The sequence below is a fragment of the Erinaceus europaeus genome, chromosome 2 (genome assembly GCF_950295315.1).
Source record: "Erinaceus europaeus chromosome 2, mEriEur2.1, whole genome shotgun sequence".
Classification (NCBI taxonomy): Eukaryota; Metazoa; Chordata; class Mammalia; order Eulipotyphla; family Erinaceidae; genus Erinaceus; species Erinaceus europaeus.
The window spans coordinates 475,751-502,579 of record NC_080163.1 but is presented as its reverse complement, the minus strand read 5'-3'; the positions used below and the strand labels follow the sequence as shown (position 1 = coordinate 502,579).

The window sequence follows — 26,829 nt, the reverse complement described above, 5'->3', positions numbered from 1 at the left end:
CCTGAGGTCACGAAATCAGCATGTATGCAAACTGACATTTGCAAACTGATCTTGAAGTGACTGCTACAGAACATTTCTGGGAGCACTTTTTAGGAGTGGTACATACCCACTCACAGGCTGCAGCCCCCACTCCCTATCCAGCCAGTATTTCTGTATCGTTACGATTTCCCTTAGACCTGATAACTTTATTTTTTATTAGAGATTTAATATTGATTTACAAAGTTGTAAGGTAATAGAGGTACAACCTATAGCTTTATATCACTGATCCCAACCCAGTGAATTGTGGAACCAAGTAACAGCTGTTTTTTTCTTTTTTCTTTTCCTTCATCTTTTCTTTTTAAAAGAGCCTTGGGATATCCTGTGATAGCTCCTTTTAATAAGGGGAAAAAATTCATGCTGCTCTCCAAAGCACTTAGGGTTCTCATATCCCCTCCTCAGGGTCCTTGCTGAAACTCTAAAAACACGCTCAGCATCCAGGAGTCATACGAGAACCTGAAAGGTCCACATCCCCTGCTGAGCAGCAATATAGACAAATACAGACAGGGAAAAACTAAGTTGTCATCTGTCAGCACACCACTCCTCTTCTGTCATACAGACTCTTACGGACTTTCTCCAGTATGAGTTCTCTGATGATAGTGGAGTTTAGAGCTGGTGAGGAAAGATTTTCCACATTCACTGCACACAAAAGGCCGTTCTCCAGTGTGCAGTCTCTGATGACAAAGCAGCTGGGAGCTGGAGGCAAAGCATTTCCCACATTCACTGCACTCGTAAGGCCTTTCTCCCGTGTGGACTCTCAGGTGACAGCTGAGGTGAGAACTAGAGGTAAAACATTTCCCACACTCACTGCACTCATAAGGCCTTTCTCCTGTGTGGACTCTCTGATGGTAGACAACGCTGGAAATATAAGAAAAAGACTTTCCACACTCACTACAGTCATAAGGTTTTTCTCTGTTGTGAATTCTCTGGTGAGTTGAGAGGTAATATTTTTGGCTGAAGGTTTTCCCACACTCACTGCACTCGTAAGGCCTCTCTCCAGTGTGAACTCGCCGATGGCCTAGCAGTTGTGAGTTAGAGGTAAAAGTCTTCCCACACTCCTCACATCCATAAGGTCGATCTCCTCTATGAATTCTCTGGTGGAGATGGAGGCTGGAACTAGAAGAAAAATGTTTCCCACAGTCCCTGCACTCATAAGGCCTCTCTCCTGTGTGAGCTCTGTGATGGTAACGGAGCCCAGAGTTAGAGGTGAAAGACTTCCCACACTCCTTGCACTTGTAAGGCCTTTCTCCCGTGTGAGCTCTGTGGTGGTAACGGAGGCTGGAATTGGACGTGAAAGATTTCCCGCACTGGCTGCACTCGTAAGGCCTCTCTCCAGTGTGAACTCTCTGATGACCAAGCAGTTGGGAGTTAGAGGTAAAGGACTTCCCGCACTCACTACACTCATAAGGTCGATCTCCTCTGTGGACTCGCTGATGTAGACGGAGGCTGGAACTAGAGGAAAAGGATTTCTCACAGTCCCTGCACTCAAAAGGCCTCTCGCCTACGTGAGCTCTGTGATGGTAACGGAGCCCAGAATTCGAGGTGAAAGACTTCCCACACTCCCTGCACTCGTAAGGCCTTTCTCCCGTGTGAGCTCTGTGGTGGTAACGGAGGCTGGAATTGGAGGTGAAAGACTTCCCGCACTGGCTGCAAATGTAAGGCTTTTCTCCCGTGTGGACTCTCAGGTGCTGAATGAGAGTTGACATCTTGTTGAAGGACTTCCCACACTCACTACACTGATAAGGCCTCTCTCCAGTGTGAACTCTCTGATGGTAAAAGAGAGCAGCACGAGTAATGAAGGACTTCCCACACTCGCTGCACTCGTAAGGCCTGTCTCCCGTGTGAACTTTCAGATGGTAGCGCAGGTTGGAGCTAAAGGTAAAGGACTTCCCACACTCGCTGCACTCATAAGGCCTTTCCCCTGTGTGAACTCTCTGATGGCAGCTGAGGCTATAGATGGAGGTGAAAGACTTCCCACAGTCACACTTGTAAGGTCTTTCTCCAATCTGAACTTCCTTGTGCTGAGTGAGTGTTGAGCTGCAGGCCAGAGATTCTGCACACTCACTGCACTCACAGGTGGCTTCTCCTTCTTGCCATGTCTGGGGATAACCGAGCATGGAATTCTGGCTCAAGCACTTCCCACATCTGCTGCAAATGTCCTGCCTCTGCCCAGTATGAAAATGCTCATGTTCATTCAAGGTCGAGCTTTGCCTACAGGATTTAGCATGCTCGCCAGAGACATCCATGCTTTCTCCAGAACGGACTCCCTGGTGTGTAAGAAGTGAGGACTGGCAGCTGAGTGTCTTATCACATTCATTGCCATCAAGATCCTGTCCTCCGGTGTGGCCACCCTGATTCTGGACAAGTGTGTCCTTGGGGCCAAGTACTTCCTCCCATTCTCCCCAGTTGTAGAGATCTCTGCTGCTTTGCAAAGCTGCTCTGCACTGCGTGGTTTTGTCTGGCCTCTCCCTGAGGTAAGTGGCCTGCTGCTGCAGATGTTCCAAACTGACTACAAAGTCCTTCCCGGTCTCCTCGCGGCTTTTAACGATCCGGGATGTGCCCACATTGTTTCTGAGAGCTTCCTCTTGTTCCTGGGGCTGATTCGAGTTTACACTGACATAAAACTGCTCTGCACATGCACCACATCTCAACCCTTTCTGACTGTCTTCCAGTCCCTGGTGCTCAGGCAAGTGGAAAATGTCTCTCAAGACTGGGCCACAGTGTCGACAGGGGTGAGTCTCCAGGGACGATAAAGCTGGTTGGGAAGTGCTGCTTTGTAACACGTTTAGAGAGAGGCTCTGTTCCAAGGGGATCTCCACATTCTCTACTCCAAAGCAGCAACCTGAACACACACACAAAAAAAAAAATGGTGGTGAGATCCTATCTCGATTGTAAAGGACAGGCCTTTACAGTACACCACAAATGTTTAGCCGCTACATCTAGGAAAGAAGGGCCAGAGATCTGAACTACTGGGGAAGGTACAAGACTTATAGTGCACAGAGAATAGTTTGGAGTCCTAGTACTAACACGGGAAATACTATGGCACTGGAGGAAGCTCTGCTGCTGTGGTGCCTCTCCCTCTTTCTCTGTTCCTCTGCCTCTCTTTGCAGTGAAAAAGTGGCCCGGACTAAAACATGGCTCACCTGGTAGAGTACACACCTTACCGTATGCAATGACCCAGGCTCGAGCTACCTGCCACACATCTGAGTACCATGTTAAGGGGAAGCTTCATAAGTGGTGGAGCAGCACTGTAGTATCTCTCCTTCTCTGTCTCTCATCCTCTGTCTTAAAGAAAAAAAAAAGTTGGGAGTCGGGCTGTAGCGCAGCGGGTTAAGCGCAGGTGGCACAAAGCGTAAGGACCTGCGTAAGGATCCCGGTTCGAGCTCCGGCTCCCCACCTGCAGGGGAGTCGCTTCCCAGGCGGTGAAGCAGGTCTGCAGGTGTCTGTCTTTCTCTCCTCCTCTCTGTCTTCCCCTCCTCTCTCCATTTCTCTCTGTCCTATCCAACAACGACAACAACAATAAGAACTACAACAAGAAAAACAGCAAGGGCAACAAAAGGGAATAAATAAAATAAAATAAATATTAAAAAAAAAAAAAAAAGAACTCATTAAAAAAAAAAAGTTCACTGGAGTGGTAGAACTGTGCAGATGCAAAGTCCCCACACAAATCATTGGCAGGGTGGCCCAAGAAGTGGCTCAGTGGATAAAGCACTAGTGCCTCCAGCAGAATCCCCAGCACCACCTGTACCTCGTTTGCTCTCTATCACATAAATAAACAATTAAGTCTTTAAAAATTATCATGGTCCGGGAGGTAGCACAGTGGACTCTCAAGCGTGAGGTCCTGAGTTCAATCCCCATTAGCACATGGACCAGAGTAACTTCTGGCTCTTTCTTTCCTCCTATCTTTCTCATTAATAAATAAAAATCTCTAAAAAATTTTTTTTTAAAAAACACAAAAACTATTAAAAAGAAAAGCCTTGCTGGAAAAACTAGTGAGAAGGAAGGAGAGGAGGGAAGGAGGCAGTCTAGAGCAGTGGGATCATGCATGTGTGAGTCCCCAGTTATTAAGAAGGAAAGGAAACCTGGCAGGTGGTGCAGTGGATGAGGCTCTGAACTCACAAGTATGGGGTTCTGAGTTCAACTCAGGCATCACCTGTACCAGAGTGATGCTCTGGTTCTTTCTCTCATCAATCAATAAATAATTTTTAAAAGGAAACATTTATCAGAAACTAATCCCAGGATTGGAGAGACAGCATAATGGCTATGCAAAAAGACTTTCATGTATAGGGACCAAAGGTCCCAGGTTCAATCCCCAGCACTAACATACACCAGAGGTGAGCAGGGATCTGGGGAGGAAGAAAATCCAATCCCAAATGGAGTTAAATGAGATAAGCTGCCACATACAAAATTCAAAGTGATTCTCCTGAGTTTGTTGGCATATAAGAAAACATAGACGGGGTCCAGGGTGGTAGCATACACCTTGTTGAGTGCACACATTAGGGTGCAAAAGGACCCAGGTTCAAGCCCCTGGTCCCCAGCTGCAGGTGGAAGCTTCACGATCTGTGAAGCAGGGATGCAGGTGTCTCTCTGTCTCTCTCCCTCTCTATCTCCCCCTTCCTCTCAAGTTCTGGCTGTCTCTATCCAATAAATAAAAATTAAAATTGAAATTAAAAAAAAGACAAATCAACAAAATACAATACACAACAAACAAGTTGTTCAACAAAGACACAGAAATCTTAGTGAAAACACAAGGCATGGAAGAAACAGCTCCACAGATGGGGTGCAGAACCTGCATGTCTAAAGTGCCCATTTCAACTCCAAGAGCATCATGTGCATGTGCTGACTGCTGCTCGGACTTCTCTGTCTCACATGAGAGAGCACTACAGGATAAAGGGGAACGTGCTTAAACAAAAGAGGCCTGCAAGAACCATACGAAAAATGGGCAAGAATATATGTAAATACAGATTTAGTTATAGAAACAGTCAAGTGGTCTGGGAAGTGGCTAGGTGCAGAAAGCACGGGACTCTCAAGCATGAGGTCCTGAGTTCAATCCCTGGCAGCACATGTCTAGTGATGTCTGGCTCTTTCTCTTTCCTCCTCTTTCTTATTAATAAATAAAATCTTAAAAAAGAAAAAAAAAAAGCCAATCCCTAACTGTGACCTTGGGAGAACCACTACAGTCTCCAATACAAAGAATGGGGACACAGAGCTCTCGTGGTGGGAACGGCCGGCTGTTGTGTCACATCTATGACCCAGGTTCCACACCAGCCACTACCACACTGGAAGAAGTTTCAGTGCTATGATGTCTCTCTCTCTCTCTCCGAAAGTCAGTTTGGAGCCGTGAAGCCCCAGTGACAGCAACACACACACACACACACACACACACACACACACACACACACACACACACACACACCTTACCTAAGGGAGCAACAGTGGGTCAGCCTAGCTGGGAGGGTGTCCGCTCTGCCAGGCTCAAGCTTTGTCCCTACTGTTCTGGAGCAAACGTCAGTGCTGCTCAGCTCTGGCTGATGGCGTTGCAGGGAACTGAACCCGGGACCTCAGAGGCTCAGGCAGGAGAGTCTCTTTGCAGAACCACTGTAATGTCTCCCTCGCCCTCTTCATATATATATATATGTATATATGTATGTATGTATATATATCTATGATGTAGATATATATAGATATAGATATACATCTATGATATATACATATAGATAGATATAGATATATGGAAAAGTCAGCTTGGAGCAGTGAAGCCCGAGACACAAACAATAAACATACACAATAGTATAGTGCTATAGTATCTCTCCCCCATCTCTCACTCTCCCTGTCCGTCTCTCTGTGTGAAATTAGAAAAGTCTGCCCAAAGCAGTGCAATTGTGAAGACTCAAAGATCTGGATACCAAAAACAAAATAAAAGGTACAATGGTAAAAACTTTTCAAATTTATAGAATAAAAAACCCCAAGTCTCCATACAAATTCAAACCAGAGATGGCACGGAGATACTGAACAGTGAAGCTGTCAAAAGCAATTACAAAGAAAAATTCAAACTGGGGAGTTGAGCGGTAGTGCAGTGGGTTAAGCACAGGTGGTGCCAAGCGCAAGGACTGGCTTGGGGATCCCGGTTTGAGCCCCCGGCTCCTCACCTGCAGGGGGGGTCGCTTCACAGGCGGTGAAGCAGGTCTGCAGGTGTCTGTCTTTCTTTCCCCGTCTCCCCCTCTTCTCTCCATTTCTCTCTGTCCTATCTAACAACGACATCAATAACAACAATAACTACAACAATAAAACAACAAGGGCAACAAAAGGGAATATAAAAAAATTTTTTAAAGGAATAAATATTTTAAAAAAGAAAAATTAAAAACTGTTCTAATGCAAGAGAACCCAATCCAGGATATCAATGGGTTGCTCAGCAGAAACCTGCAGGAATAGAAAAGAGATTCAAATCACAGGGGGGGGGGGGGAACCTACCAAACCAGAATATTTTAGAGGTCAGGACACAGTTCACCCAGCAGAGCACGCGACTGCCCTACGCAGGACCCTGCGCTCGAGCACCAGCAGCACAGACGGTGAGGTGGTGCTGTGCTGTGTCCACTCTCTGCAAGGCACACAGCTCATCTGGAGAGTTGGCCTACTTTGTGTCCCAGCCCAGCGCCCAGGGCAGTGAACACAGTGCTGGTGCTGTGATCTCTCTCGTCTTGTCTTGTTTTCTTTAAGTTTATTCATTATTGGATAGTGAAAGCCAGAAATTACGAGGGAAGGGGAGACAGAGCAAGAGAGAAGCAGTGCTGCTTTTCCACTTGCAAAGCTTTCCCCTGTACGTGGGGACTGGGGGCGCCAACCAGGGTCCTTGCTCACTGTGACGCGGGCACTCGCCCTCTCATTTTCTTTCTTCTTCCTTCCTTCCTTTCACCTTTTTCTTTTTTTTACCAGAGCACTGGTCATCTCTGGCTGATGGTGGTGTGAGGGATTGAACCTGGGACTTCGGAGCCTCAGGCTTGATAGTTAGTTTGCATAACCATCATGCTATCTGCCCCCGCCCAGGCCCTCTTGATTTCTATATGGGGGAATAAACTCAGCTCTGCATGGTGAGGCCTCAGTAATAACAAAACAAAAAAAAAAAAAGAAAAAAAGAAGGAAGGAAGGAAGGAAGGAAGGAAGGAAGGAGAAAAACTGGAGCAAGGAGGCCTACTCAGCAGTGGTGTCACACACACATGAGGTCCCGGGTTCAGCACCTCCCGCTGCACTAAAAACAAAGCAAGCTGTGAATAGCCACAGTGCCTACAAGGTAATGGGCGTGCCCTGCTCTATGCTGCACGAAGCCCCAGCTTCAGTGCAGATGTTTTGGTGCTGTGTTTTTTTTCCCTTTCTCAGCCCATAAAGTCCTGGAGACAACAGCAAAATGGCACTAGAACCAGGGAGGGAGTCCGTGGTAGCCCAAAGGACTGACATGGGAGGAGGCCCAGGCCTGACCAGTCCCCTGGGCTAAGCAGTGCTCCGGTCCAACTCACACGTATGTAAGGCACGCACAAGTATACAGCCATGGAAATAAAGTCTTTTCCTCTAAGAAACATCCATGGCTCTATATGTTAACTCCTTTTCCAGCCACCAGGCTCCAGATGCTACCATGATGCCAACCGGACTTCCCTGGGCAGACGACCCCACCCGTGTGTCCTGGAGCCCCGCTTCCCCAGAGCCCTGCCCCACTAGGGAAAGAGAGAGGCAGGCTGGGAGTATGGATCCACCTGTCAATGCCCATGTTCAGCGGGGAAGCAATGACAGAAGCCAGACCTTCCACCTTCTGCATCCCACAGTGACCCTGGGTCCATGCTCCCAGAGGGATAGAGAATAGGAGAGCTATCAGGGGAGGGGAGGGGATACGGAGTTCTGGAGGTGGGAACTGTGTGGAGTTGTACCCCTCTCATCCTATGGTCTTCTCAGTGTTTCCATTTTATATAAAAAAAAAGTCGGGGCCTGGCGGTAACACAAGTGGGTTAAGCGCACATGGCGCAAAGCACAAGGACCGGTATAAGGATACCGGTTCGAGCCCCCGGCTCCCCACCTGCAGGGAAGTCGCTTCACAGGCAGTGAAGCAGGTCTGAAGGTGTCTTTCTCTCCACCTATCTTCCCCTCCTCTCTCCATTTCTCTCTGTCCTATCCAACAACAATGGTATCAAAAACAATAATAAAACAATAACAACGATAAACAACAAGGGCAACAAAAAGGGGGAAAAGTCACTACTGACTGTGGGGAGCCACATGTGCCCTCAAGGTTGCTATTGGCACGGCCACAGTCTCTGTTCACAGAAGGCCTTGCTTAAAAGATAATTTCCTGCTTCTCTACTCCTTAGTCTTTGTTCACAGCTGGCCTTGCTCAAAAGATAAGTTTCTGTCTCCCAACTCCACTTCCCCATGAATCACCCAGGACCTTCCAGGTAAGGGCTGATCACCATGGCAACACACCACTTCCATCAACAGTCCCCGACTGCTAACTGCCCCCTTGCCCGGCCTTAAAAACAGCACCTTTGGTGCTGATAAACAGACTTGATCAGAATCCTGACGAGTCTCATTTCTCTGGCGTGTCGTGTCCCCTTCCCTCTCCCTTCTTTCCTTGTCCTCACTCCCTCTCCCAGGTTAACCCACGTTGAAGGTCCCGCGGGACGGGACAACTGACTATTAACATAAGTCAAGATACACAAACAAGGTAAGCGTCAGGAGATGAATGAACTGATAAAACAAAACGTGATGGACACAGGAAGAAATAGTCTGGTGTCCTGGGAAACGGCACAGAGGCTAGAGTGTCGGGCTCGAGAATGTGAGGTACTGGGTTCCGTCCCCGAAGTCACAAGCACTGGAGTGAAGTTCTAGTTCTCGCTCACTCCTTCTCCCTCCCACGTTAAAATAGCGTAATGGTTCTACAGTCCCAGGTCCAGTGCCCTACATCACCAAAGAAACAAGGAAAGAAATTCTGGGCCCAAGGGCTAGCTGAGCACGCAGGGTACAGGCCCTGCCACAAGGGCAGCCCAGATGTGAGTCCTGGCGCCACATGGGAGCTCCTCGAGCCCCAAGGACAGCTCTCGAGTGGCGGCCCCACTCTCTCCCTCCGTAAAGGATCAGCCCAGGGGAGGTAAATCACACGTGCATGAAGCCCTAGTATGTCAAGAAAGAGAAATCAAGAAAAAAAAGAAAAAGAGGGAATGAGAAGAGAAAAATAGCTGTTAAAAAAAGGGGGGGAGTCAGGGATACCACAGCGGGTTAAGCGCAGGTGACGCAAAGCACAAGGACCAGTGGCATGAGGATCCCGGTTTGATTCCCCGGCTCCCCACCTGCAGGGGAGTCGCTTCCCAGGCGGTGAAGCAGGTCTGCTGGTGTCTGTCTTTCTCTCCCCCTCTCTGTCTTCCCCTCCTCTCTCCATTTCTCTCTGTCCTGTCCAACAACAATGACATCAATAACAATAATAGCTACAACAACAATAAAACAACAAGGCAACAAAAGGGAAAATGAATGAATAAATAAATAAATAAAGGAAGGTGACCAGGTTCAATCTCCAGCACCGTCGCAGATCAGATCTGAGCAGCGCTCTGGGAAGAAAGAAAAAAGAAAAACAAGGGCCAGGTGGCGGCACACATGTCACAGTGCACAGGAACCCAGGTTCAAGCCCCCGGTCCCCACCTGCAGGTGGAAAGCTTTGTGAGTGTTGGAGAAGGGATGCAGGCGTCTGTCTGTCTCTCTTCCTCCCCATCTCCCTCTCCCCTCTCGATTCCTGGCCGTCTCTATCCAATAAATTGAAGATAACAAACAAACAAAAAAAAGAGGAAAACTAAAAAAGGGAAAGAGGCTAGAGGCTGTGGCTCACTTGGGCAGTGTGCTGCTTTGACATGCGTGTAAGGGGGCCAGGCGGTGGCGCACCTGGTTAAGCGCTCAGATTACAGGGCACAAGGACCTGGGTTCAAGCCCCTCGTCCCCACCTGCAGGCGGAAAACTTCACAAGTGGTGAAGCAGAGCTGCAGGTGTCTGTCTCTCTCCCCCTTCCCTGGCTGTCTCTATCCAATAATAAATAAATAAATAGAAATATTTTTAAAAGGGAGTCAGGCGGTAGCGCAGCGGGTTAAGCACATGTGGCACGAAACACAAGGACCGGCGTCAGGATCCCGGTTCGAGCCCCCGGCTCCCCACCTGCAGGGAGGTCGCTTCCCAGGCGGTGAAGCAGGTCTGCAGGTGTCTGTCTTTCTCTCCCCCTCTCTGTCTGCCCCTCCTCTCTCCATTTCTCTCTGTCCTAACAATGATGACAATAATAACAATAACTGCAACAACAAAAACAAGGGCAACAAAAAGGAAGTAAATATTAAAAAAAAGAGAGAGAGAGAAAGAGAGAGAGTTAGGCCCCTACTGCACTGAAGGAAGTTTCAGTGCTGTGGTCTCTTGTCTCTATGGGGCGTGGGGGGAGTTATCCTAGACCAGTGAAGCCCTGGAGATGACAAAAAAAGGAGGTGGGTGGGTGCAGACAGCATAATGGTTCTACGAAGAGACTTTCATGCCTGAGGCTACAAGGTCCCAGGTTCAATGCCCCACACCACCATAAGCCAGGGCTGAGCAGGGATCTGGTAAAAAAAAAAAAAAAAAAATACCATGTGTGGTCTTGGGAGTGGGTATAGTGGATAAAACACTGGACTCTCGAGCGTGAGGTCCTGGGTTCAAAACCACCCCCCCAGCACATGTACCAGAGTGATGATCTCTCTGTCTTCTTCATGAATAAACAAAATCTTTTTCAAAGAGATGACGGCGAAGCAGGAACAAGTGTGCTTAAGCAGCCCAGTTCAAGGCCCTGACCACCACCGCAGAGCCGCCTCTGTCCTTCTCTGTCCCCTCTCGACCTCTCTCCCACCTTCTTTTTTATAAGCAGAGTCCTGCTCGGCTCTGGCCTATGATGGTGCAGGGGGAGGGGGGATTGAACCCGGACTTTGGAGCCTCAGGCATGAGAGTCTCTCAGCAGAACCATGATGCTGTCTGCCCCGCCCCTTTTCCTGCCTAAAGTTCTCAGTCTGCTGAGGAGGTGAAAGCAAGCAGATTCGGAGCGCTGGTGACAGCCATGGGGGGGGGGGAGGGAGGAAGGACGGAAGGAAGGACGGACGGAAAGCAGCAAGCTGCCACCCACACCCCGGGAGAAAGGCACATCACGCCAAGGGAGCTGGTCACACGTGGCCGGTACCGGGAGGCGGCGAGACTGAGGAAGGGGCCGTTCCGGTGAATCCGGAGACAAAACAGACGCCGGAAGCCGGAAGCCGGGGTTTGGGGAAACGGCGGTGGCAGCGGCTAAAAAGGGTCAGGGAGGAAGCACAGCGGTTCACGCCACACACGCTCAGGCCTGAGCCCCGGCGGCCCAGACTAAACCCCAGGCAAACGCGAAGAAAGCCGAGAGCACGGGTGCGCTTTCTAAGGGCTCACTTACCTCTCCGCACAAACGGGGAGAGACACAGAGCAAGGGCGTCACTCCGGGGCTTAAACCAGGGGGTCGTCTCCAGAGGCGAATGCCCTTCCCACCAGGCCGCCCTACAGTAACTTGCGCATCTGTATTTAACTACCTGTTATTTTGTTGTTGTTGTTGTTTCAAAGAATTTATTTATTTGTTCATGAGAAAGATAGGAGAGAAAGAACCAGACATCGCTCTGGGACGTGTGCTGCCGGGGATCAAACTCAGGACCTCATGGTTGAGAGTCCAAGGCTTTATCCACTGCGCCACCTCCCGGACCACAGCCACTTGCTTTTCACCTTTGTTTATTTACTTGCCGCCAAGGTTATTGCTGGGCCCGGTGCCCACAGGACTCTACCGCTCCTGGTGGCCATTTTCTTTTGGTTCAGGCTAAGAGACAGACAGACAGGGACAGAGGAGAGACACCTGCGTCACCGTCCCACTGCTGACGGCATAACACCTATTCCCCCCGAGGCTTCTCAGTGTTCACAGAGCGAGAGAGCCAGAGCCTCACTCGGGCACAAGGGAAGCTGGAGGTGAAGCTCCGGGCCGGGAGCGGGGAGACAGCCCAGGGGTCTTTCTGCCCGAGGCTCCCCAGTCCCGAGTCCAGTCGCCAGCACCACCATCAGCCAGAGCCGAGCGGGACTCTGGACTCAGTCTCGCTCGTTTAAACTCAAGTCAGTGAAGGGCTGGGGAGACAGCATGATGGCTGTGAAAAAGACCCTCATGCTTGAGGCTCCGATGTCCCAGGTTCAATCCCCAGCAACACCATCAGCCAGAGCTCAGCGTTGCTCGGGTAAGAGATAAACGGGGGGGGGGGGGGGGGGGGGGGGGGTGGAGACGCACCTGGTTAAATTCACAAGCCCCCGTGTGCAAGGACCCAGGCTCAAGCCTTCAGCCCCCAGCTGCAAAGGGAAAGCTTTCCAAGTGGTGAAGCAGGGCCGCAGGCCTCTCTTGCTCTGCTCCCTCTTCATCCGCCTTTCCCTTCACTTTTCCTCCGCCCTATCAAATTAGGTTTAAAATAAAATCAGTGGGGGCAGGCGGCGGCGCTCCTGGTTAAGTGCTCACATCACAGGGCACAAGGACCGGGGTTCAAGCCCCTGGATCCTACCTGCAAGGAGGAAAGCTTAGCAAGTGGTGAAGCAGGGCCGCAGGTGTCTGTCTGTCTTTCCCGGCCGTGCCCCTTTCCTTCTTGATTTCTCCCTCTCTCTATCCAGTAACAAAAATAGAGAAATGAAGAAAAAAGAAAAAAATCAGTTGTGCAAACAGCCATGTCAAAAAGGACAGCAAACGGCTCTGGAGAGTGTGGAGAGTCTTGTCATGACCGGGTTCAACCCCAGCCACTTGAGAAGTGCAGGAAGCTTTGGTGCTTCCACTTCTCTCCCCCTCCCTCCCCCTCCCTCCTCTCCTCTCCCTCTCTCCCTTCCCCTCTCATCTCTCTCCCCCTCCCTCCCTCTCCTCCCTCCCCCTCCTCCCTCTCTCTCCCCTCCCTCCTCTCCTCTCCCTCTCTCCCTTCCCCTCTCCCTCTCTCTCCCCCTCCCTCCCGCTCCTCCTCTCCCTCTCTCCCTGTAAGTCAGCCTGGAGCTGACTCTCTCACAAACACCCTTGCTCCCCCCCAAGACACTGGGGCCTGCGATGCCCTGATGAGGGCGGCAGCCGAGGGGAGCAGGGCCCGTGTGGCGCCAAGGAGAGTGAGGCCCTCACCCAGGGACGACAGCAGCTCAAAGTTCTCCAGCATCACGTCGCGGTACAGCTTTCTCTGGGACTCATCAAGAAGGCGCCACTCCTCCCACGAGAAGCACACAGCAACGTCGCGGAACAGCACCCCGGCCTGTGGGGACACGGAGACACGAGACTGAAGCTCCCTCAGCCACGGCCTGCAAACCCAGCTGGTGGACACATGGAGCCGGGTGGCGGCAGCCTGGGCTGGTGGAATTACCCATCCACAGGTGTTACATATCCGGCAGGTGTTGCCCCTCCGGCAGTGTTAGACCTCCAGCAGGTGTTAGACCTCCGGCAGGTGTTACCCCTCCAGCAGGTGTTACCCCTCCGGCAGGTGTTACCCCTCCAGCAGGTGTTAGACCTCCAGCAGGTGTTACCCCTCAGCAGGTGCTGCCCCTCTAGAAGGTGTTACCCCTCCAGCAGGTGTTACCCCTCCAACAGGTGTTACATATCCGGCAGGTGTTGCCCCTCCAGCAGGTGTTAGACCTCTGGCAGGTGTTAGACCTCCAGCAGGTGTTACCCCTCCAGCAGGTGTTACCCCTCCGGCAGGTGTTAGACCTCCGGCAGGTGTTAGACCTCCAGCAGGTGTTACCCCTCCAGCAGGTGTTACCCCTCCGGCAGGTGTTAGACCTCCGGCAGGTGTTAGACCTCCAGCAGGTGTTACCCCTCCAGCAGGTGTTACCCCTCCGGCAGGTGTTAGACCTCCAGCAGGTGTTACCCCTCCGGCAGGTGTTAGACCTCCGGCAGGTGTTACCCTTCCGGCAGGTGTTACCCCTCCAGCAGGTGTTACCCCTCCGGCAGGTGTTAGACCTCCGGCAGGTGTTAGACCTCCAGCAGGTGTTACCCCTCCGGCAGGTGTTACCCCTCCAGCAGGTGTTAGACCTCCGGCAGGTGTTACCCCTCCGGCAGGTGTTACCCCTCAGCAGGTGCTGCCCCTCTAGAAGGTGTTACCCCTCCAGCAGGTGTTACCCCTCCAACAGGTGTTACCCTTCAGGCAGGTGTTAGACCTCCAGCAGGTGTTACCCCTCCAGCAGGTGTTAGACCTCCGGCAAGTGTTACCCCTCCAGCAGTTGTTACCCCTCCAGCAGGTGTTACCCCTCTGGCAGGTGTTAGACCTCCGGCAGGTGTTACCCCTCCAGCAGGTGTTACCCCTCCAACAGGTGTTACCCCTCCAGCAGGTGTTACCCCTCCAGCAGGTGTTAGACCTCCAGCAGGTGTTAGACCTCCAGCAGGTGTTACCCCTCCGGCAGGTGTTAGACCTCCGGCAAGTGTTACCCCTCCAGCAGTTGTTACCCCTCCAGCAGGTGTTACCCCTCTGGCAGGTGTTAGACCTCCAGCAGGTGTTACCCCTCCAGCCGGTGTTACCCCTCCAACAGGTGTTACCCCTCCAGCAGGTGTTACCCCTCCAGCAGGTGTTAGACCTCCAGCAGGTGTTAGACCTCTGGCAGGTGTTACCCCTCCGGCAGGTGTTAGACCTCCGGCAGGTGTTAGACCTCCAGCAGGTGTTACCCCTCCAGCAGGTGTTACCCACCGGCAGGTGTTAGACCTCCAGCGGGTGTTAGACCTCCGGCAGGTGTTACCCCTCCGGCAGGTTCTGCCCATGGCCCTGGGCTGAGGCCTCAGAAGGCAGACGGACGCCTGGAAGCTAAGTGGACAGCACAGGAGCCGAGCCACAAGCCCTCAGGTTGCAGTCGAGACAGAGTTGATGCTGCCACACCCAAAGCTGAGCAGTGACATGGCCAACACCCACGAACCACAGTCCTTCCACAGCTGTGAGACAAACCCTGAGTATCTCCCTCCCTCACTGGGTCAGTGCTGGACCCTCAGTCCCTTCCTAGTGTGTCAGTGCTGGACCCTCAGTCCCTCCCTAGTATGTCAGTGCTGGACCCTCAGTCCGTCCCTCCCTAGTGTGTCAGTGCTGGACCCTCAGTCCCTCCCTCCCTAGTGTGTCAGTGCTGGACCCTCAGTCCCTCCCTAGTATGTCAGTGCTGGACCCTCAGTCCGTCCCTCCCTAGTGTGTCAGTGCTGGACCCTCAGTCCCTCCCTAGTGTGTCAGTGCTGGACCCTCAGTCCCTCCCTCCCTAGTGTGTCAGTGCTGGACCCTCAGTCCCTCCCTCCCTAGTGTGTCAGTGCTGGACCCTCAGTCCCTCCCTCCCTAGTGTGTCAGTGCTGGACCCTCAGTCCCTCCCTCCCTAGTGTGTCAGTGCTGGACCCTCAGTGTCTCCCTCCCTAGTGTGTCAGTGCTGGACCCTCAGTCCCTCCCTCCCTAGTGTGTCAGTGCTGGACCCTCAGTCCCTCCCTCCCTAGTGTGTCAGTGCTGGACCCTCAGTCCCTCCCTCCCTAGTGTGTCAGTGCTGGACCCTCAGTCCCTCCCTCCCTAGTGTGTCAGTGCTGGACCCTCAGTCCCTCCCTCCCTAGTGTGTCAGTGCTGGACCCTCAGTCCCTCCATCCCTAGTGTGTCAGTGCTGGACCCTCAGTCCCTCCATCCCTAGTGTGTCAGTGCTGGACCCTCAGTCCCTCCCTCCCTAGTGTGTCAGTGCTGGACCCTCAGTCCCTCCCTCCCTAGTGTGTCAGTGCTGGACCCTCAGTCCCTCCCTCCCTAGTGTGTCAGTGCTGGATCTCGGTCCCCTCCTCACGGGTCAGTGCTGGATCTCAGTCCCCTACTCACGGGTCACTGCTAGATACTCAGTCCCCTCCTCACGGGTCAGTGCTGGATACTCAGTCCCCTCCTCACGGGTCAGTGCTGGATACTCAGTCCCCTCCTCACGGGTCAGTGCTGGGTCTCAGTCCCCTCCTCACGGGTCAGTGCTGGGTACTCAGTCCCCTCCTCACGGGTCAGTGCTGGATACTCAGTCCCCTCCTCACGGGTCAGTGCTGGGTCTCAGTCCCCTCCTCACGGGTCAGTGCTGGATACTCAGTCCCCTCCTCACGGGTCAGTGCTGGGTCTCAGTCCCCTCCTCACGGGTCAGTGCTGGATACTCAGTCCCCTCCTCACGGTCAGTGCTGGGTACTCAGTCCCCTCCTCACGGGTCAGTGCTGGATACTCAGTCCCCTCCTCACGGGTCAGTGCTGGGTACTCAGTCTCTCCTCACGGGTCAGTGCTGGGTACTCAGACCCCTCCTCACGGTCAGTGCTGGATCTCAGTCCCCTCATCACGGGTCAGTGCTGGGTACTCAGTCCCCTCCTCACGGGTCAGTGCTGGGTACTCAGTCCCCCTCCTCACCGGTCAGTGCTGGATCTCAGTCCCCTCCTGACGGGTCAGTGCTGGGCACTCAGTCGCCTCCTCACGGTCAGTGCTGGAGACTCAGTCCCCTCCTCACGGGTCAGTGCTGGGTACTCAGTCCCCTCCTCAGGGGTCAGTGCTGGAGACTCAGTCCCCTCCTCACGTGTCAGTGCTGGGTACTCAGTCCCCTCCTCACGGGTCAGTGCTGGGTACTCAGTCCCCTCCTCACGGGTCAGTGCTGGATCTCAGTCCCCTCCTCACGGGTCAGTGCTGGGTACTCAGTCCCCTCTTCACGGGTCAGTGCTGGATCTCAGTCCCCTCCTCACGGGTCAGTGCTGGATACTCAGTCCCCTCCTCACGGGTCAGTGCTGGGTACTCAGTCCCCTCCTCACGGGTCAGTGCTGGGTACTCTGTCCCCTCCTCACGGTCAGTGCTGGATACTCAGTCCCCTCCTCACGGGTCACTGCTGGATCTCAGTCCCCTCCTCACGGTCAGTGCTGGGTACTCAGTCCCTTCCTCACGGTCAGTGCTGGATCTCAGTCCCCTCCTCACGGGTCAGTGCTGGGTACTCAGTCCCTTCCTCACGGTCAGTGCTGGATCTCAGTCCCCTCCTCACGGGTCAGTGCTGGATCTCAGTCCCCTCCTCACGGGTCAGTGCTGGGTACTCAGTCTCCTCCTCACGGGTCAGTGCTGGGTACTCAGCCCCCTCCTCACGGGTCAGTGCTGGGTACTCAGTCCCCTCCTCACGGGTCAGTGCTGGGTACTCAGTCCCCTCCTCACAGTCAGTGCTGGGTACTCAGTCCCTCCTCACGGGTCAGTGCTGGGTACTCAGTCCCCTCCTCACGGGTCAGTGCTGGGTACTCAGTCCCCTCCTCACGGTCAGTGCTGGGTACTCAGTCCCCTCCTCACGGGTCAGTGCTGGGTACTCAGTCCCCTCCTCACGGGCCAGTGCTGGGTACTCAGTCCCCTCCTCACGGGTCAGTGCTGGATACTCAGTCCCCTCCTCACGGTCAGTGCTGGATCTCAGTCCCCTCCTCACGGGTCAGTGCTGGGTACTCAGTCCCCTCCTCACGGGTCAGTGCTGGGTACTCAGTCCCCTCCTCACGGGTCAGTGCTGGGTACTCAGTCCCCTCCTCACGGTCAGTGCTGGGTACTCAGTCCCTCCTCACGGGTCAGTGCTGGGTCTCAGTCCCCTCCTCACGGGTCAGTGCTGGGTACTCAGTCCCCTCCTCACGGGTCAGTGCTGGGTACTCAGTCCCCTCCTCACAGTCAGTGCTGGGTACTCAGTCCCTCCTCACGGGTCAGTGCTGGGTCTCAGTCCCCTCCTCACGGGTCAGTGCTGGGTACTCAGTCCCCTCCTCACGGGTCAGTGCTGGGTACTCAGTCCCCTCCTCACGGGTCAGTGCTGGGTACTCAGTCCCTCCTCACGAGTCAGTGCTGGGTCTCAGTCCCCTCCTCACGGTCAGTGCTGGGTACTCAGTCCCCTCCTCACGGTCAGTGCTGGGTACTCAGTCCCCTCCTCACGGGTCAGTGCTGGAGACTCAGTCCCCTCCTCACGGGTCAGTGCTGGGTGCTCAGTCCCCTCCTCACGGGTCAATGCCGGATCTTAGTCCCCTCCTCACGGGTCAGTGCTGGGTACTCAGTCCCCTCCTCACGGGTCAGTGCTGGGTACTCAGTCCCCTCCTCACGGGTCAGTGCTGGGTACTCAGTCCCCTCCTCACGGTCAGTGCTGGATCTCAGTCCCCTCCTCACGGGTCAGTGCTGGATACTCAGTCCCCTCCTCACGGTCAGTGCTGGATCTCAGTCCCCTCCTCACGGGTCAGTGCTGGATACTCAGTCCCCTCCTCACGGTCAGTGCTGGATACTCAGTCCCCTCCTCACGGGTCAGTGCTGGGTACTCAGTCCCCTCCTCACGGGTCAGTGCTGGGTACTCAGTCCCCTCCTCACGGGTCAGTGCTGGATACTCAGTCCCTCCTCACGGGTCAGTGCTGGGTACTCAGTCCCCTCCTCACGGGTCAGTGCTGGGTACTCAGTCCCCTCCTCACGGGTCAGTGCTGGATCTCAGTCCCCTCCTCACGGTCAGTGCTGGATACTCAGTCCCCTCCTCACGGGTCAGTGCTGGGTACTCAGTCCCTCCTCACGGGTCAGTGCTGGGTACTCAGTCCCCTCCTCACGGGTCAGTGCTGGATCTCAGTCCCCTCCTCACGGTCAGTGCTGGATACTCAGTCCCCTCCTCACGGGTCAGTGCTGGGTACTCAGTCCCCTCCTCACGGGTCAGTGCTGGATACTCAGTCCCTCCTCACGGGTCAGTGCTGGGTACTCAGTCCCCTCCTCACGGGTCAGTGCTGGGTACTCAGTCCCCTCCTCACGGGTCAGTGCTGGGTACTCAGTCCCCTCCTCACGGGTCAGTGCTGGGTACTCAGTCACTCCTCACGGGTCAGTGCTGGATACTCAGTCACTCCTCACGGGTCAGTGCTGGATCTCAGTCCCCTCCTCACGGTCAGTGCTGGGTACTCAGTCCCCTCCTCACGGGTCAGTGCTGGATACTCAGTCCCCTCCTCACGGGTCAGTGCTGGGTCTCAGTCCCTCCTCACGGGTCAGTGCTGGGTACTCAGTCCCTCCTCACGGGTCAGTGCTGGATCTCAGTCCCCTCCTCACGGGTCAGTGCTGGATACTCAGTCCCCTCCTCACGGGTCAGTGCTGGATACTCAGTCCCCTCCTCACGGGTCAGTGCTGGATACTCAGTCCCCTCCTCACGGGTCAGTGCTGGGTACTCAGTCCCCTCCTCACGGTCAGTGCTGGGTACTCAGTCCCCTCCTCACGGGTCAGTGCTGGGTCTCAGTCCCCTCCTCACGGGTCAGTGCTGGGTACTCAGTCCCCTCCTCATGGGTCAGTGCTGGGTCTCAGTCCCCTCCTCACGGGTCAGTGCTGGGTACTCAGTCCCCTTCTCACGGTCAGTGCCGGGTACTCAGTCTCTCCTCACGGGTCAGTGCTGGGTACTCAGTCTCTCCTCACGGGTCAGTGCTGGATCTCAGTCCCCTCCTCACGGGTCAGTGCTGGGTACTCAGTCCACTCCTCACGGGTCAGTGCTGGATCTCAGTCCCCTCCTCACGGGTCAGTGCTGGATCTCAGTCCCCTCCTCACGGGTCAGTGCTGGGTACTCAGTCCCCTCCTCACGGGTCAGTGCTGGGTACTCAGTCCCCTCCTCACGGGTCAGTGCTGGGTCTCAGTCCCCTCCTCACGGGTCAGTGCTGGGTACTCAGTCCCCTTCTCACGGTCAGTGCTGGATACTCAGTCCTCTTCTCACGGGTCAGTGCTGGGTACTCAGTCCCCTCCTCACGGGTCAGTGCTGGGTACTCAGTCCCCTCCTCACGGGTCAGTGCTGGGTACTCAGTCCCCTTCTCACGGTCAGTGCTGGATACTCAGTCCTCTTCTCACGGGTCAGTGCTGGATACTCAGTCCCCTCCTCACGGGTCAGTGCTGGGTACTCAGTCCCCTCCTCATGGGTCAGTGCTGGGTCTCAGTCCCCTCCTCACGGTCAGTGCTGGGTACTCAGTCCCCTCCTCACGGGTCAGTGCTGGGTCTCAGTCCCCTCCTCACGGGTAAGTGCTGGATACTCAGTCCCCTCCTCACGGGTCAGTGCTGGGTCTCAGTCCCTCCTCACGGGTCAGTGCTGGAGACTCAGTCCCCTCCTCACGGGTCAGTGCTGGGTACTCAGTCCCTCCTCACGGGTCAGTGCTGGAGACTCAGTCCCCTCCTCACGGGTCAGTGCTGGGTACTCAGTCCCCTCCTCACGGTCAGTGCTGGGTACTCAGTCTCTCCTCACGGGTCAGTGCTGGGTCTCAGTCCCCTCCTCACGGGTAAGTGCTGGATACTCAGTCCCCTCCTCACGGGTCAGTGCTGGGTCTCAGTCCCTCCTCACGGGTCAGTGCTGGAGACTCAGTCCCCTCCTCACGGGTCAGTGCTGGGTCTCAGTCCCTCCTCACGGGTCAGTGCTGGAGACTCAGTCCCCTCCTCACGGGTCAGTGCTGGGTACTCAGTCCCCTCCTCACGGTCAGTGCTGGGTCTCAGTCCCCTCCTCACGGGTCAGTGCTGGATACTCAGTCCCCTCCTCACGGGTCAGTGCTGGATCTCAGTCCCCTCCTCACGGTCAGTGCTGGATCTCAGTCCCCTCCTCACGGGTCAGTGCTGGAGACTCAGTCCCCTCCTCACGGGTCAGTGCTGGGTACTCAGTCCCCTCCTCACGGTCAGTGCTGGGTCTCAGTCCCCTCCTCACGGGTCAGTGCTGGATACTCAGTCCCCTCCTCACGGGTCAGTGCTGGGTACTCAGTCCCCTCCTCACGGGTCAGTGCTGGGTACTCAGTCCCCTCCTCACGGTCAGTGCTGGGTACTCAGTCCCCTCCTCACGGGTCAGTGCTGGATACTCAGTCCCCTCCTCACGGGTCAGTGCTGGGTACTCAGTCCCCTCCTCACGGGTCAGTGCTGGGTACTCAGTCCCCTCCTCACGGGTCAGTGCTGGGTACTCAGTCCCCTCCTCACGGTCAGTGCTGGGTACTCAGTCCCCACCTCACGGGTCAGTGCTGGATACTCAGTCCCCTCCTCACGGGTCAGTGCTGGGTCTCAGTCCCCTCCTCACGGGTCAGTGCTGGGTACTCAGTCCCCTCCTCACGGTCAGTGCTGGGTACTCAGTCCCCTCCTCACGGGTCAGTGCTGGATACTCAGTCCCCTCCTCACGGGTCAGTGCTGGATACTCAGTCCCCTCCTCACGGGTCAGTGCTGGATCTCAGTCCCCTCCTCACGGGTCAGTGCTGGATCTCAGTCCCCTCCTCACGGGTCAGTGCTGGGTACTCAGTCCCTCCTCACGGGTCAGTGCTGGAGACTCAGTCCCCTCCTCACGGGTCAGTGCTGGGTACTCAGTCCCCTCCTCACGGTCAGTGCTGGATACTCAGTCCCCTCCTCACGGGTCAGTGCTGGGTCTCAGTCCCCTCCTCACAGGTCAGTGCTGGGTCTCAGTCCCCTCCTCACGGTCAGTGCTGGGTACTCAGTCTCTCCTCACGGGTCAGTGCTGGGTCTCAGTCCCCTCCTCACGGGTAAGTGCTGGATACTCAGTCCCCTCCTCACGGGTCAGTGCTGGGTCTCAGTCCCCTCCTCACGGGTCAGTGCTGGGTACTCAGTCCCCTCCTCACGGGTCAGTGCTGGGTACTCAGTCCCCTCCTCACGGGTCAGTGCTGGGTACTCAGTCCCTCCTCACGGGTCAGTGCTGGGTACTCAGTCCCCTCCTCACGGGTCAGTGCTGGATACTCAGTCCCCTCCTCACGGGTCAGTGCTGGGTACTCAGTCCCTCCTCACAGTCAGTGCTGGGTACTCAGTCCCTCCTCACGGGTCAGTGCTGGGTACTCAGTCCCCTCCTCACGGTCAGTGCTGGGTACTCAGTCCCCTCCTCACGGGTCAGTGCTGGATACTCAGTCCCCTCCTCACGGGTCAGTGCTGGGTACTCAGTCCCCCTCCTCACCGGTCAGTGCTGGATCTCAGTCCCCTCCTGACAGGTCAGTGCTGGGCACTCAGTCGCCTCCTCACGGTCAGTGCTGGATACTCAGTCCCCTCCTCACGGGTCAGTGCTGGGTACTCAGTCCCCTCCTCAGGGGTCAGTGCTGGAGACTCAGTCCCCTCCTCACGGGTCAGTGCTGGGTACTCAGTCCCCTCCTCACGGGTCAGTGCTGGGTACTCAGTCCCCTCCTCACGGGTCAGTGCTGGGTACTCAGTCCCCTCCTCACGGGTCAGTGCTGGGTACTCAGTCCCCTCCTCACGGGTCAGTGCTGGATCTCAGTCCCCTCCTCACGGGTCAGTGCTGGGTACTCAGTCCCCTCTTCACGGGTCAGTGCTGGATCTCAGTCCCCTCCTCACGGGTCAGTGCTGGGTACTCAGTCCCCTCCTCACGGGTCAGTGCTGGATACTCAGTCCCCTCCTCACGGGTCAGTGCTGGGTACTCAGTCCCCTCCTCACGGTCAGTGCTGGGTACTCAGTCTCTCCTCACGGGTCAGTGCTGGGTACTCAGTCCCCTCCTCACAGTCAGTGCTGGGTACTCAGTCCCTCCTCACGGGTCAGTGCTGGGTACTCAGTCCCCTCCTCACGGGTCAGTGCTGGATACTCAGTCCCCTCCTCACGGGTCAGTGCTGGGTACTCAGTCCCTCCTTACAGTCAGTGCTGGGTACTCAGTCCCTCCTCACGGGTCAGTGCTGGGTACTCAGTCCCCTCCTCACGGTCAGTGCTGGGTACTCAGTCCCCTCCTCACGGGTCAGTGCTGGATACTCAGTCCCCTCCTCACGGGTCAGTGCTGGGTACTCAGTCCCCCTCCTCACCGGTCAGTGCTGGATCTCAGTCCCCTCCTGACAGGTCAGTGCTGGGCACTCAGTCGCCTCCTCACGGTCAGTGCTGGATACTCAGTCCCCTCCTCACTGGTCAGTGCTGGGTACTCAGTCCCCTCCTCAGGGGTCAGTGCTGGAGACTCAGTCCCCTCCTCACGTGTCAGTGCTGGGTACTCAGTCCCCTCCTCACGGGTCAGTGCTGGGTACTCAGTCCCCTCCTCACGGGTCAGTGCTGGATCTCAGTCCCCTCCTCACGGGTCAGTGCTGGGTACTCAGTCCCCTCTTCACGGGTCAGTGCTGGATCTCAGTCCCCTCCTCACGGGTCAGTGCTGGGTACTCAGTCCCCTCCTCACGGGTCAGTGCTGGATACTCAGTCCCCTCCTCACGGGTCAGTGCTGGGTACTCAGTCCCCTCCTCACGGTCAGTGCTGGGTACTCAGTCTCTCCTCACGGGTCAGTGCTGGGTCTCAGTCCCCTCCTCACGGTCAGTGCTGGATCTCAGTCCCCTCTTCACGGGTCAGTGCTGGATCTCAGTCCCCTCCTCACGGGTCAGTGCTGGGTACTCAGTCCCCTCCTCACGGGTCAGTGCTGGGTACTCAGTCCCCTCCTCACGGGTCAGTGCTGGATACTCAGTCCCCTCCTCACGGTCAGTGCTGGGTCTCAGTCCCCTCCTCACGGGTCAGTGCTGGGTACTCAGTCCCCTCCTCACGGGTCAGTGCTGGATACTCAGTCCCTCCTCACGGGTCAGTGCTGGGTACTCAGTCCCCTCCTCACGGGTCAGTGCTGGGTCTCAGTCCCCTCCTCACGGGTCAGTGCTGGATACTCAGTCCCCTCCTCACGGGTCAGTGCTGGGTCTCAGTCCCCTCCTCACGGGTCAGTGCTGGATACTCAGTCCCCTCCTCACGGGTCAGTGCTGGGTACTCAGTCCCCTCCTCACGGGTCAGTGCTGGATACTCAGTCCCCTCCTCACGGGTCAGTGCTGGGTACTCAGTCTCTCCTCACGGGTCAGTGCTGGGTCTCAGTCCCCTCCTCAGGGGTCAGTGCTGGATACTCAGTCCCCTCCTCACGGGTCAGTGCTGGGTACTCAGTCCCCTCCTCACGGTCAGTGCTGGGTACTCAGTCCCCTCCTCACGGGTCAGTGCTGGATACTCAGTCCCCTCCTCACGGGTCAGTGCTGGGTACTCAGTCCCCTCCTCACGGGTCAGTGCTGGGTACTCAGTCCCCTCCTCACGGGTCAGTGCTGGGTACTCAGTCCCCTCCTCACGGTCAGTGCTGGATACTCAGTCCCCTCCTCACGGGTCAGTGCTGGGTCTCAGTCCCCTCCTCACGGGTCAGTGCTGGGTCTCAGTCCCCTCCTCAGGGGTCAGTGCTGGGTACTCAGTCCCCTCCTCACGGGTCAGTGCTGGGTACTCAGTCCCCCTCCTCACCGGTCAGTGCTGGATCTCAGTCCCCTCCTGACAGGTCAGTGCTGGGCACTCAGTCGCCTCCTCACGGTCAGTGCTGGATACTCAGTCCCCTCCTCACGGGTCAGTGCTGGGTACTCAGTCCCCTCCTCAGGGGTCAGTGCTGGAGACTCAGTCCCCTCCTCACGGGTCAGTGCTGGGTACTCAGTCCCCTCCTCACGGGTCAGTGCTGGGTACTCAGTCCCCTCCTCACGGGTCAGTGCTGGGTACTCAGTCCCCTCCTCACGGGTCAGTGCTGGGTACTCAGTCCCCTCCTCACGGGTCAGTGCTGGATCTCAGTCCCCTCCTCACGGGTCAGTGCTGGGTACTCAGTCCCCTCTTCACGGGTCAGTGCTGGATCTCAGTCCCCTCCTCACGGGTCAGTGCTGGGTACTCAGTCCCCTCCTCACGGGTCAGTGCTGGATACTCAGTCCCCTCCTCACGGGTCAGTGCTGGGTACTCAGTCCCCTCCTCACGGTCAGTGCTGGGTACTCAGTCTCTCCTCACGGGTCAGTGCTGGGTACTCAGTCCCCTCCTCACAGTCAGTGCTGGGTACTCAGTCCCTCCTCACGGGTCAGTGCTGGGTACTCAGTCCCCTCCTCACGGGTCAGTGCTGGATACTCAGTCCCCTCCTCACGGGTCAGTGCTGGGTACTCAGTCCCTCCTTACAGTCAGTGCTGGGTACTCAGTCCCTCCTCACGGGTCAGTGCTGGGTACTCAGTCCCCTCCTCACGGTCAGTGCTGGGTACTCAGTCCCCTCCTCACGGGTCAGTGCTGGATACTCAGTCCCCTCCTCACCGGTCAGTGCTGGATCTCAGTCCCCTCCTGACAGGTCAGTGCTGGGCACTCAGTCGCCTCCTCACGGTCAGTGCTGGATACTCAGTCCCCTCCTCACTGGTCAGTGCTGGGTACTCAGTCCCCTCCTCAGGGGTCAGTGCTGGAGACTCAGTCCCCTCCTCACGTGTCAGTGCTGGGTACTCAGTCCCCTCCTCACGGGTCAGTGCTGGGTACTCAGTCCCCTCCTCACGGGTCAGTGCTGGATCTCAGTCCCCTCCTCACGGGTCAGTGCTGGGTACTCAGTCCCCTCTTCACGGGTCAGTGCTGGATCTCAGTCCCCTCCTCACGGGTCAGTGCTGGGTACTCAGTCCCCTCCTCACGGGTCAGTGCTGGATACTCAGTCCCCTCCTCACGGGTCAGTGCTGGGTACTCAGTCCCCTCCTCACGGTCAGTGCTGGGTACTCAGTCTCTCCTCACGGGTCAGTGCTGGGTCTCAGTCCCCTCCTCACGGTCAGTGCTGGATCTCAGTCCCCTCTTCACGGGTCAGTGCTGGATCTCAGTCCCCTCCTCACGGGTCAGTGCTGGGTACTCAGTCCCCTCCTCACGGGTCAGTGCTGGGTACTCAGTCCCCTCCTCACGGGTCAGTGCTGGATACTCAGTCCCCTCCTCACGGTCAGTGCTGGGTCTCAGTCCCCTCCTCACGGGTCAGTGCTGGGTACTCAGTCCCCTCCTCACGGGTCAGTGCTGGATACTCAGTCCCTCCTCACGGGTCAGTGCTGGGTACTCAGTCCCCTCCTCACGGGTCAGTGCTGGGTCTCAGTCCCCTCCTCACGGGTCAGTGCTGGATACTCAGTCCCCTCCTCACGGGTCAGTGCTGGGTCTCAGTCCCCTCCTCACGGGTCAGTGCTGGATACTCAGTCCCCTCCTCACGGGTCAGTGCTGGGTACTCAGTCCCCTCCTCACGGGTCAGTGCTGGATACTCAGTCCCCTCCTCACGGGTCAGTGCTGGGTACTCAGTCTCTCCTCACGGGTCAGTGCTGGGTCTCAGTCCCCTCCTCAGGGGTCAGTGCTGGATACTCAGTCCCCTCCTCACGGGTCAGTGCTGGGTACTCAGTCCCCTCCTCACGGTCAGTGCTGGGTACTCAGTCCCCTCCTCACGGGTCAGTGCTGGATACTCAGTCCCCTCCTCACGGGTCAGTGCTGGGTACTCAGTCCCCTCCTCACGGGTCAGTGCTGGGTACTCAGTCCCCTCCTCACGGGTCAGTGCTGGGTACTCAGTCCCCTCCTCACGGTCAGTGCTGGATACTCAGTCCCCTCCTCACGGGTCAGTGCTGGGTCTCAGTCCCCTCCTCACGGGTCAGTGCTGGGTACTCAGTCCCCTCCTCACGGGTCAGTGCTGGGTCTCAGTCCCCTCCTCCCGTCCCCGCCCCGCGCCGCCCCGCTCGCCGCCTCACCCGCGCTGCCCCCGGCGCCGCCATGTCCCGGGTCCCCGCTCGGCCGCGTCTCCTCAGCTGCTGCCCGGCCGGAGCGACGCCGCCACCTGGCGCGCGACCGCGGGGAAGCCCACAGGGGGTCCGGGCGACGCGGCCGGAAGTCCCGCCCGTGGCCTCCCGCTGCCGGAAACCGCCGTCCCGGCTCCTGATTGGCTGCCTGTCGCGCAGCCCTCTGGGTAATGTAGTCCGGGCCGCCGGCGGACGTGGCTGCTGCCGTCCCCGCTGCGCTCACCCTGTGACTGCGGCCCTGGGGTCAGCCGTTTGTCGGCCGTGGATTCCGCTGATTATTGACCATTCCGACG

The 26,829-nt window shown here is 56.3% G+C and overlaps 1 protein-coding gene across 1 annotated transcript; it reads right to left on the bottom strand.

The window, feature by feature from the left end:
- Positions 1 to 202: 202 nt before the first annotated feature.
- On the bottom strand, positions 203 to 26,595 carry LOC103127030 (zinc finger protein 345-like). The gene is made up of 3 exons (XM_060172471.1): positions 26,489 to 26,595; positions 13,211 to 13,337; positions 203 to 2,878 (listed from the first exon to the last, which is right to left on the bottom strand). Exons 1-3 carry the CDS (start codon positions 26,510 to 26,512, stop codon positions 600 to 602), a joined length of 2,430 nt encoding a protein of 809 aa, XP_060028454.1. The 5' UTR covers positions 26,513 to 26,595; the 3' UTR covers positions 203 to 599.
- Between the last annotated feature and the right edge of the window lie 234 nt (positions 26,596 to 26,829).

Bases quoted from the DNA above. Each gene is read 5' to 3' on its own strand.
- LOC103127030 (XM_060172471.1), bottom strand. From the start codon at position 26,512: ATGGCGGCGCCGGGGGCAGCGCGG. The intron at 13,338-26,488 runs GTGAGGCGGCGA...GTGTCCCCACAG, and splicing joins CGGCGCCGGGGGCAGCGCGG to GCCGGGGTGCTGTTCCGCGA. The intron at 2,879-13,210 runs GTGAGGGCCTCA...GTGTGTGTTCAG, and splicing joins TGAGCTGCTGTCGTCCCTGG to GTTGCTGCTTTGGAGTAGAG.